This window comes from Tenebrio molitor, chromosome 3, assembly GCF_963966145.1.
Source record: "Tenebrio molitor chromosome 3, icTenMoli1.1, whole genome shotgun sequence".
NCBI lineage: Eukaryota > Metazoa > Arthropoda > Insecta > Coleoptera > Tenebrionidae > Tenebrio > Tenebrio molitor.
Window position 1 is genome coordinate 23592136 of NC_091048.1, and position 12882 is coordinate 23605017.

Here is a 12882-nt window from a genome sequence, read left to right on the forward strand (position 1 = left end):
TTTCTCGCTTTCCACCACCGACCGCCTCGCATCCCCACATTTATTTTTTCTACTTTCTACACCTCGTTTAGCTATTTATATCTCGGCTCACTCTATTTACTCAAGATGACTATAGCACAAAGTAGATGGTCCAGTTTTCGACTTCCGATAATATTTATATTGCACTGCATTGTTTAACTTGTGAATAGCTCCAATTCTGAAATGTTCTGTTTTTCAGGGCCCTATTTCGGTGTTGTCGAGGCCCGATGCCGGCACGAAAGGGGCTCCTCGCGCCCCAAAACACCTTCCTCGATACCATAGCAACAAGATTCGATGGAACACGTAAGTTACATTGGATGCGATCAAATTTTTACCACTTTTATCTACGAGTATTTATCACTTCAAGGCCGATTGTTCGCTTCCTTGACCTCGCCGCCCATAAATTTCTCTTGTCGTTGACATATCATTCCGTCCCACCATACATCTGGTACTGTTAGGAATCCGCTGAAAATCACCCCACCTGTTGCTCTCTCATTCTGTTGCATCAAGCGCCGACATATTGCGCCATTTTTCAGTGGGCGCATCGTTTCAGGATCGATTTGAGCGCAAGACGTGTGTATTTCTATTAATAATGTTTAGGGATGAAGGACCGGTGATGTTTCATTTGGAGCTGCGGAAGCGCGCGGTTTGTGGGGGCGAGTCCTGTACCTATTTGCATGAGACAGATCGAATTGGTGTGATCCTGCAGCTAAATTGTTCGAATTTTATAATGAAACTTTTCATGTTTTGGAATTATTCATGTTTCGGAATGAGGGGGCGGTAATTTTGAATTTGCATGGCGGGGGCTTTTGATTCGGAATTAACAGTGAAGCTTCGGTGCGCTGATTGTGTCGTAGCACCGGTGGCGCTGGGGAGCGCGTTCGGTACGCAATGGTTGAATTTACGCAGTTTCCCAAACTTGATTCAATGTCACTGTACCTGTAATATGATTCTTCTTCTTTCATTCTCATAGAAAATTATACTTTTCCCCATTTTCAACATATTTTCTAATTTATGATTCCCTTTATTTCCTGTATTCTCTTCTTAAAAACTTCAACACTTTATTATCAGCGTTATTATTATTGCCTCCTCCAGGTCCGCCTTTAGCCCCATGGCTCATCAACACCCATCCTAATATTGCCTTTGTTACGATCTCTGTAACAAAGTTCATGAATGGAATGTGCAATAACGACGAACACAAAAGTTGCGCAAACATTATCAGTTTCCACTTTGTTTATGACAAGAGCGTAAAAACGGATTAATTGAATATTCATTATCAATTAATTAAACAGCTGTTAAAGTCAGTCGATGACGATTATTTGCTTGTCGGAGCTTGAGATTAATCTCTGTATAATCTAATTTTGCACACTTTCAGTGTTGAATAAAATTAACGGTTTATTTCGGTATTGGTACTATCATCGCGTTTGCGTCACAGCTTCTGTTCTAATAAAGGCCCAGTTGAATAGCCCATTGAATTCCCAACTTCTGCAGTAACCCACACTCACTCTCAATTTTCTAATTCCATTAAATCGGCGTTGAATTTCCATCGAGTGTTTAATCGCGAACGAAGACAATTCGATTATATCGACAAATAGATGGTTAATTTGTTCGGAACGTTACGACATCCATAACGTGGGCGCCTACATTTTTAAACTATTTACTGGAAGTGTTTCTTTATCGTTGCGTTCTGTTTATGACATCCAATTTAACTGCAATTCAATTCCACTCAACGAGCTTCGTGGATAGTGAGATGGATTATTTTAACCTTTAATTTCCGTCGTAAACTGGGAGTTAACGTTGAACCAAAATTTATAGGGGGATAAGAAATTCGGGGATCGTTTGCAGCATTCAAATTACGAAAGCTGTGCATAAACAATTTGTAAATCAAATCGAATTTCAGACGTGGTGGTGTTGGAATTATGCAACGTGATCCCTCGATATTACATTGTTCATGTTAGAAGTATTAGCGCAAGTTGCTAGTCACATTAAACAGATGACTGCTCCAATTTATCAGGAATTAAGGAAGACCACGAGCTTTTGCAGCGGTTTGGACTAAATTGCAGTTTGCAGCAGTGGGAAATCGGTTTAAAGTGTAATTTTCCTGCTCAAAAACAGTAGAGAGAGAAAATGAGGGGAACAAAAAATGTATTCTTGTTGAATGTCCCGAGGTATTCCAGACATGCTTGATATCTGTTCTAGATTAATTTAAACTTGTTGGAGCTTAGATAATCGTTGCAGAATTAGATCGGCTCATGTATCGTGGATCTAAAGATAGAATAAAGTTGTTCCTTGTTAGAATGCAATATAGTAATTGATATAACAAAGTGAGTCATGTCTGTTCACATAATATTCAATTTGCAGGCAGCATCAATGTTTAGGTATTCCTAAAACTTTTCCAGGATTTATCTAACCCTTAAATACTATCCGGGTCCATATGGACCCAAGGCAAAACTCGTTTGTGGTTATACCACAAACAACTTATGAGCTACCGCCTCAGCCTCTATTTTTTTTATTTACATAATTTACTTAAATCTATCCCGAAAGGGACACTTCTGGAAGCTTTAATAAATCAAAACATGAATGGCCACAAAAACGCTTTAAAAACAGAGAATTATAAAACTTTACTACGAATGAAATATGCCAAAAACACGTTAAATACGCAGAGCCACAAAAACATGTAAGAATACTACATACATATATATACAACGGGAATAGTACCGCAATCTCTTTTTAAAAATTTAAAAATTCTGGATTTAGATAACACATTGGTAGTTGAAATTCAAAAAGGTATATTATTATACTCATGTCACATCGTGAGGAAGTTCCTTAACATTGACACAGAACATAATACACAACAAAGTCAAAATGCGGAGGCGAGACGCCGGTAATTATGTTGATAAGCACTGCACTATTACTTGATAGTAATATCCGTAATAGTGTATGTACCCCGGCAAAATTGCCGTGCCGCCGGGTGGAGGTGGGATAGTACTAAATGAAAACCCAGAACCTGGGAAAGTACGTGAGGAAGAAAAAGCAGGGAGTGTATGTTGAGGAGACGAAAATGATGGTGTTTAATAAGAGAAAGAGGAAGAGTGAAGAGAATGAGTGGAACTGGGAAGAAATGAAAATAGAACAAGTTAACGGATAAGGTACATATCAGAGAGATAGTGAGGAAAGCAAATAAGGTGGTGGGATGTGTTTGGGGAATAGGAGAGAGTAGGTGGGAAGGTGATTTCAGGAGGAGAATGATGATGTTTGAGAGCATGATAAAGAGTATATTGATGTAAGGAGCAGAGATCTGGAGATCGAAGGAACAAGAAGAGGTAGAGAAAGTACAAGAAAAATATTTGACAGGGGTGCTAGGAGTGAACAGACAAATGCCAGGTTACGTAGTGAGGGAAGAGTACTTATAAGGGGAATACGCTGAGAGTGAAAGCGGGAAAGAAAGCGGCAAAGTTTGAAGAGAAAATGGATAGAAGAGAAGAGTGCAGGATACTAATGGAATGCTGGAGAGAAAAAAAAAACACGGAAAAGAAGGAGAGAAGGAAATGTTATCAGAGAAACGGGTATGGTAGTGAAGAAGTGGAAAGATTGAGAACAAAAGGAAGATGGATGAATGTAGAGTTGAGTGAAAGGAACAAAGACACAGATAAGCAAGAAAGAAGGGAAAGAATTAAAGAATCCAGATACAACAGGAAGTATGAGAAGTGTATGACAAAGGAAATTCCGAAGTAATTGGGAAGAGAGTGCAAGAGAAAGAAAAATGATGGCGAGATTTAGATGTGGAAATGAGGAGAGAGAAAACAGATATTGGACGAAAGGAGAGGAAAGAAGGTGCAAAATAATGTGCTATGAGGAATGGTGTTTTTTTTTTTGGAATTGTTGTTTTTATTTTGAGATAAAAGTGTAAGCAAGAATCTGAAAACCCGTAGGGCAAATAAGGCAGTTTTGGCGTAATTTCTATTTTTTGAATAAAATATTCAGTCAAATAAAACAATTGCTTGACAAAAATAGAACATTTTATTCAAAAAATTGAAATTATGCCAAAACGGCTGAAAATAGGCATACACAATGTTAATAAAAATGACCTTAAAATTAAATTGTACATTTATATCTAGTATCAGGAATGGTAGTTGCCATTTAAAAAAATTAAGTTGTCGATATTTTTTGATTTTGAAAAATTGCAGTAGGCGTATGAAACAAAAAAAAAGTCACTAATACCGAAGAAACTCAGCCAAATTTTTGGGAATTGAGTAAAAAGAAATCAATTATTTGTTTGCCATCCTTCAGGAGTTATAAATTTTTTAATGAAGCCCTGCAACCCCGCTTTGTTGAGAACAAAATGACATACCTAGGTCAAAAAAAATGAGAGGTAAGTGTTAACAGAAGGACGTTCTAAACTGAAAATTTAACGTAGCATTCAAATATGAAATCAAAATGGGGCATTTCCATTAAAAAATAAAGATGGCGTCCATTCCCGGTATTTCCGGGAGTGTCGCCATTTTTAATAATAGAAAGTAAAAATTCTCACTTACAGAATATACTATTACATATTTGAACTTGGAGTAGTCGACTATAGCCGGCTACCGATTTTCATATTAATACGATTTTGGGAAATCCGAAAGTTTCTAACGAACGGGCTACGTGAATCACCCTGTAAACTAAGTAACCAGTGTGGTATATAGATCCTTCAGCCTAACTTCGATGCGTAAACTTTTCTTCACTAAATACATATTTTCTTCCATTTCGTTTGTCAATTTTTCGTAGATCGTTTTTTTTTCATGATTTTCTTTCCATAATTTTTGAAAATGTAATCTCATTGTTTAGTAATTTATTTTTATGTAGCTATGCTGGAATTCTCTTTTTATTTAGTTCATTTTCCTGAATTTTTTTTTTTTTTAATCTAATTGGCATTTTTCTTTTTTTGGCAATCTATTTGACTAATCTTTGTTAGTTTCTGAACTAAGACATATAAGGAATTTTTTACTGACAGCTGCAATTTTTTTATGTTCAGATGTTTTGCCTTTCCCATTTACATATTTCAAAATTCGAATTTATCTTTTGGTCGTTTATTAATAATATTTTTTAAATATTTTACTCTTTTAGTAGCTTCTTAGCTTTATGCTAAGTATTTGTTAAGTGATTTTTGAATTCCTGTTGTTGCTGTTGTCTTTCTTTTCATCCAAAATTCGAATCACTATTTCCCAGATTTGCATTCCTTCAATTTTTTTTCTAATACACTTACATTGTCTTTTCGTTCTTTTAGAAAACGTTACGTTTGAACATTCAAGTATTCTTCTATTTCACTTCCACCTCAACTAAAATCATCACACCTACGCCCAAGATCAACTCTTGCTTTTGTTACTCCTCTGCAAAAAGACTCTTCAAAAAATGGAAGTAAATAATTTGCCACTATTTATACGTTTCTTACCCTGTGAATTATTTTTATCTCACAAAAACCGACAGAAAAGAGAACAAAAATTAAATGTGAAGTGTAAAATTTAAAATTAGTAGATATGAAAATAATAATTTTTCGTGTGTGAAAACAGTAGCCCAAAACTACCCATTAACGATAAAATAAGCTAATAAAAGTTTAAAATGTTTACTTTCGTCAGACGTTGTTGTTTTAATGGATCGACAAAAATATTTTCAAAATGCAAATCACCTTAAAATAAACTAGGCCAAAATGAATAGGGAATTCCACAATTTTTCTTGGAAAGCAAAATAATTACCCCAATCCTCCCACGTATTCTTAAACAATAGATAAATTTAAAATGTTACAGGTACTTGAAACATTACATTTAATGTGTACTTATATATTTATATTTCTAACACATTTCACTACAAATTTTAAACTACATTTATAAAAAATTCAAAAATAGTTTATAACAAACCTTCAATTAATTTTTTATATTTCAATTTCTTTATTGTTATTTTCTTTAAATTATTTACATATTTACAGATATTGAAAAACACAATTTCTTTATTATTTTCTTTAATTTACTTATTTACAAATATTGAAAAACACAAAATCTCCAAATCCCAGTGTGCTGCATTTACAGATGTTTTTTTAGAGATTTTTAAAAATTATTATGTCACGAGGACTTGTTCCAACATGTTTGAACATTTCAATTTTTGTAACCTTGACTCCTGTACGAAACGTATGATTGTTTATCAGTTTTTATGTTATTTTGGAGGCCGATTTGTTTTCAAAACAAACCGTTAAAATTATAAATTTTACGTTGGCTTCGAAATTATTTTATTTGCCGGTATCAGATGCGAGATAATAAAGACTGACATATCAAACCTGAATTCGTGCAAAGGTAACAAAACCGCGAACGCCCAATTTTCTCTTTACAATCCTCAATGGAACACGTTCCCACAAAGAATCTAAAAATACATCGTTAGCATATTAAATTGAAAATTTATAACGAAAAGAAAACAAACGAAAACTTGCAAATTTAAGCCGGTCCTTTTATTTTTAGTGCCGATTCAATTTAACTGCACGTCAGTGGTATATTTTTAGTGCCAAAATTCCTGCTAGATTGAATGGAATAGAAATATTCTGAGGAAAAAGAATACAATAGCACATCCAGACCGTGCGTGGTAACAATTCATATCCTTGTAACAAATTATTGGCGGGGAATCGAAGTTGTGCAAGAAGTTCCAATTTAAATTCAATTGGGAGTCAGGCGGAGAGTACAATTGGAGGACGAATTAGGGTGGGAAATTCGCCACAGACCGAAATGGGGACGCATACCTGCGAATTTAATTCGGCGTCGCGGCGGCGTCTTAACCCCATTGTAAAATAATTTGCTGTCATTTCTGACGCAACTAGTTCAAATTGAATCTATTTACGAATACAAATAGGGTTAATGATAGCAGATCGATAGTAGGGTTGTTGGGGTTGAAGAGGGTTAAGAGTCAAGTGCCGAAAGATTCTGTAACAGTAATAGAATCCAGGGATTTTTTCTCTCCGGTGTTTATCTATTAGCTGACGTTTCGTGTCAAAATATTTTGTAAATTGCCAATAAAATTCGAATATTATTCAACCCACGTGCGAGAGCAGAGTGCCGACGTATTAAAGGTTCCAAGTTTTATTTATAATACCAGTTAGTTAATCAATCAAACTGTGAAAGAAACTTGAAAAGCTCGTCCTTCAAGCTTTCATCAAAAGAGAGTTGCTTTTATGCGGCGATTATACTCGTAAATATCTGCGGTTTTGTTATTTGATGTTTTAATTCCTGCAAGGAAGAAAAACTGAAAGAAATACACGTCGAGATCAGTCACCGGGAAAAGGTGTTTCGTTTCAGCTTTCGGTCGTAGAAAAATAAAAGTTGCGAAAGTTTTGCGCGATCGGTGGGCTTTGCTATTATTTCCTGGGCAACTGGAATAAACTCAGAAGTTTCCTTACAGAACGGTGAAAACACAATTCCTGGAAAAAGGAGAATCAATCCAATCGCCTCTAATATCTCCAATATGATACCGCTCGGCAAATCTCCGATATTAAAAGAACCTAACCGAATAAAAGAAGCAACTACGTGTCCCAAATAAAAAATAAAAATCCAGAAATTACTTTGGAGTGGGAGCGAATTACTGACTGGTTGGCTGACCCATCAGACCATGCATCATTGGCCGCTGCATCATCAAAGCGTGCGTGGATCACGCTGAAATGGTCGCGATGGTCGTAATCCATGTAGGCCATTTAAAAATAGCGACCTAAAGATGTACAAATAAAAAGGTCATAAAGATGACTCCATTATAAAGATGCAATGATAAAATCGGCGCCCACGCACCCCAAGGATCGGGTTTTATTCGGGGCCCAGTTTAGAACGCCAACAGGAACAATAGGAAAATGTAAATATTTACGTGGAATTTTTCCCGGAAGCTCAACTCAAATCAGACTTATTCGATTTTGAACGATCGAGAGGTCGACACCGATGGTCTGGCTAAGTAGCGAATGCTGTAATCTACGAGCTTCAGAGGAAATGTAAGGTGCGTGACTTGAATTTCAAAGCTGAAGTTTCGACCAGGCTCGTTAATTTTTTTTGACATTTTTTTAATGGAACTTATGCGAAATTACACCCAATAATTTCATGACGGAACTTTAAATGAGGAGCGAGGCGCAATTTCTTTATGAGAAACACGGAGCTACGATTTTTATTAACACAATTAATTAAACTTTAATTAAAAATCGATTTGCGCAAAAAGGACCAACACGTAATCGCACTGGACCTTGAACTCCAAATGGAACCTCCGTAAGAAAATACATGAGATTTACGAGCAACACTTTCCCCAAGATTTTATCCTTACAAATGCACTTTTGTGTTAAGCTCAGCTTATCTCGATCGTACTTAAATGGTGTACAATGGAAATTGAAAATAAAACGTTTTCCTTTTGTTTCAACTTTTGAAGCCTTAATATGATTTGTTCCTCTTTGTGAAATTATTGTAAGACGGATTTGGAGAACACGGAACAGAACCCCGAGAGGATCGTGATGACCTGTTTCAGACCCTCGGCGAAAAAATCAAAAAAGATTAATTTTGTATTTACTGTAAACTTCATAACCAGACATTCTCGACTTTGAAATGAGAATCAGCAAACATTTTTCAGGAATTCATTCGCTAATTGTCAACTTATTACTTTTTCCCTCCAGACAAACATTTCAACTTTAATAAACCTGGAAAACTTTGGGGAAAACGTACAAAAGAAAAACTTCCCAACTATGTAAAATTGAAACATTGAACAACTCTATCAAATTAAAAATTTCCACTGGAATTATCGTAGCGCGATTCGCGTGGGCCCCATTCAGCAATTAACATATTTACCGTGCCAGGACTATTGTGATTTTTTTTGAAAGGACTCACCTACAAAGGACTCGCTAAGTAAACTTTCGTAGCAAACACGCCGGTTCTGTTGGTTCATTAAAGAGAGACGAATTTTCGTCGCCAACTTGCATAACTGGATAATGCTGATCCAGAAAAATGCACTAATGGCAGCTTTCATCCCAAGTTCGCGTCGGTTTTACTTTTTGGAGCGTCTGGAATATATTACCAGTCAGAAAGCTCGCAGTCCGCAGATACACAAGTTTCAGGGTTGTAATATCCGAAGTGATGTGATATTTTGTTGTGGCTGGCATGATATTGCAGCACGCCTGAAATTTTCAGGATTTACGCATTTATCCTCGCCTGAAGCTTTCCAGTCCTGTGCTGATGCAAATTATCCTGAAAGTTTGTCTGCGCGTTGCACTCCTCTTTGCACGCGGTTATTTAATCTCAGATGAACTCCTCGACGTCGTGCTCCAACTCCGGGGTTTCCGGTGGCTCTTACAAGTCCTTTCAAACTTTTCGAAAGCACAAAGAATTGTCTGTCCGGACCCACATCATAACTCGATGTTTTCGTGTTAAATGGTGGGGGCCTGAATTATTTAAATTCGCTTCTTTTTTACGACCTTTCCTTCCCAATAAAACTAATAAAAGTGCTACAGAGGGAGCTTTTCCATTATTCATCCCGGTCTTGAGTGCCGAACCTTATCATAAAGCACGATCCGCACGAAACTCTAATTATTATCCTGGAAAGTTTAGGGAGTAATTAAATTTTTTTTCGAAAGGACAATGGGCCCTTCAAATTGACGATCGCCGAATCGGAAATTATTCCAGCAATTTGTGTTGTTTATGCCTTTGATGGCGCCTCCACTCTTCCAAATTTCTTTATACCATTCCGGAACAGTTGCCGGCGTCTATAATGGAATATTTTCGTGTGTCAAATACATCCAGACTTGCAAGAAAATCCCTCCTTGTTGATTTTTCGTTTAATGCTAAAATCCTTTTAAATTCGGATTGTGATGGATCACTTTTAGCCTCGGCTCTCGTCAAAAAGCGACAAGGGCCTTCTTTACATATAAAATAGAAAAAGTAGGTGGAAAGCTCGAGTATTGCACAGCGAGGATTGCGGACATGCAACGGAGTAATCAATTTAATAAAAAATGTCTTCATTGAAAGGTGTCGCAGTAAAAGTGTCGTGTCTCGTCTCTGGGATTGTTTACGGCCTTGGCTAATGAAACTGCCGAGACTACAAAGAAAGTGCAGAACTTAATGAGGGTGTTGTACCTCATTATACCCCGTCTGCACCTACCCGAGGAAGATGTTACATGATAGTCTTCGGGATTAATCCGAGGGGAGAGCAACCGCTTTGGCCGGGACACTCTGTTTACTAAAAGTTTGTTGTAGCAGTTGGGTCCATTAGACCAAATTCTAGCAGATTATATAAGTTTTAACAATCATAAAACTCCTATTCAGACACCATTAATAGCTGGTCCGGCGAAAAGCACAAACCTGACACGTAATTGAACTTTCCCAAAGGACGTAATAAATAAGACCGGCTGAAAAAGCTCCTGAAGGAGTAAATTCTATGGAACTACGGCGAGATTATTAAAAATGGAGAGTTCGTTACGTTGTCTCGTCTAATAGGAACGAACGGAACTTTAAATCGGAAAGCTTTCAAAATAAGCTCAATCTGAGCTCACTCCTGATTCGTCGCTGCTGACTGGCAAAAACCACAAACGGATGAATTTCAGCCGCTGACTAAATTTCAGGATTTAGTATTCCCGTATTGATTTTCATGAATAATAAATTGCAATCTATATTCTGCGGGCTAAAATTGTTCTCACGTTTTTTCGACTTCGACAACCACTGACTAATGCAAGTCGGAGGAATTTCCACCGGATTCGATTGTTTTTTTGGTTTACTGGGTCATGGTTCCGTAATGGAGGCCATTAAAGCAGATTGTTGACCTTTTCCACTTTTATTTTTATCGTTTTTCTTTTTAAATTTGAGGCAATAAAAGCGTGCAAATAAAATAAACCGTTCTATACGCGGAACGGTCGAGTTGAAACGTAATTTGTAAAATTTCAGGAAACCCAGTGCGTCGGTTTACACTATTATCGATTCATCAGTTCGATTCGAAACGTTTTCAGCCGGCGCCCAAATAAACCCGAGCTTTCGCAGGTTTATTTTCGCGGCGAAAAAATCTCGTGTTCAACAGTTCATTCGAGACGAAAATTTCAGCTTAAGCTCGGGCTTAGTCAAACGGTAATCCGCGCAATCACAAGACAATCACGGCGGGCGGGGTGATTTTGTGAACTTTCGCATCCCAAGAAATTTTCAGGTGGAATTTGAAGCTCGAGCTTTTAACTGATTAGCGCTTTTTGTTTATGGACGTGTGTTTTCTCGTTTCAGCGGAAAATTTCCACTGAAAATGGTTTGGAACTTGAAGTGGTGCTTTTATTGTTATAATGCAAAGTAAACATGTTGTCCTGCGTACTCAGATTAATTTGGACAAACATTTAGCCTAGCAAAACAACGACCTGAACTTGTTCGCATTTTTATTCGACTTTCATCATTCTGAAACACGTTTCAGCTCTAATCTGGACACGTAATCCGAAAACAAAAACTTTCAAAAACTAAAGCTCGCCTCAAACTTACTAATCCCAATAACGTCAACTATCTTCCACGCCCAAGAACAGAGTTATTATAAATGATTGTCACATCGTAGAGTCTCCTTCCGGATTTGTAAATTTCACATTTATTAATTAAGGTATTCTGAATTAGTTCAGGCAGCAAAAAAGGTTTTTTAAATATCTTCTGGAGGACGTTAGTTCTATCACTCCATTTTCCAATACATTTTTAATCGAACAGAGGAAATGTATACTAAATTTTATTATTAGTAACTTACATTGTCTCAGAGCCCCTTGTTTTAGGCAACCAACAAATCACCTAAATTTACCTTTAGTTTATATAGCATTACGCTATGCATTGTAGGTGGCATTTCGCAACTACGGCGTAGGAAACATTAATTGAAACCGTGTATTTCACTTGCTTGTGTAATTTTCATAAATTTTTACGCAGAACGAGGCGAGAACGCCGATGGCTTTTCAGTCCCTGAAATGTATTCCGGCGTTACCTGTTGCATTCTGCTGTGCTTCAGAATCTATTTTAAATTCAATTCAAACAAGATTTTAATTTGTTCGTATTGCATTTTTCTCCATGTAGGCATTGTTTGTTGTGAAAGCAATTAAGCTGATCGTTTATCATCTGAATAATAAATCAGCAGCGTTAATTATTTTCAGTTCCAATTTATCACTTCAATTCTGTGCAAACGTGTGTCGATTAGATTACATATCGGGATGAGTTAATAGAAGAATAAATATATGGACCCGTCTGCACATCTGTTCTACTAGGACTCCAGTTATTGATGCCAAAATCAATCGTAAAATTTTGCTCCTGTGCAGCGGACATAACACTGAAATGCACATCTGCGTTTTGCAAATATTAAAATGTGACATACGCAGTCACGAGTGTGTTTTACATTACTGTTAATTTTAATTAGCTGTTTTTAATTAATTTAATTAGTACTGGCGCAAAATTGCACCGGACAACGGGAGAGTTGTGAACACTGTTTCAGATTTTTCCTTAACGAGCTTTGGAGTCAGTTTAAGTCCTGATTAGTTAATGGCAAAGGTGGAAGGAAATTGTAATCCATCAATTCATTACTCAGTGGAGCCGAATTCCGCGAAACGGATACAACCCCGTTTCGGCAAAGAACTTTCTCTTTGTTAACTCCGTGAAAAATGATGCCGTCAGATCACAGACCGACAATAATCTCATTATTAAAATTACGCCCACGCTAATTGCGACTTTTCCTGAGCTTTCGTCGAGTGGAAGCGGATTAAGCGGTATGACCAGAGAGGATTATTATTTCGGGGAAAGTTAGGTTTTCAGTAATTGGCGTTTGTGTGTCGTGCGGGGCATTATATGGAAACGGCTCTAATAGAATTGCATCCTCCCAAAATGCAGATGCAACTAT

General features: G+C 36.9%; 1 protein-coding gene across 3 annotated transcripts in view; it reads left to right on the top strand.

Annotated features, from left to right (window-relative positions):
- The window catches only part of Elk (Eag-like K[+] channel), a 112703-nt gene that overhangs the window by 45614 nt on the left and 54207 nt on the right, over positions 1 to 12882 (top strand). For all 3 annotated transcript variants that reach the window (XM_069042984.1, XM_069042986.1, XM_069042985.1), the window contains exon 2: positions 218 to 321. In XM_069042984.1, coding sequence (XP_068899085.1) covers positions 218 to 321 — 104 coding nt within the window. The remainder of the gene's footprint in view (positions 1 to 217; positions 322 to 12882) is intronic.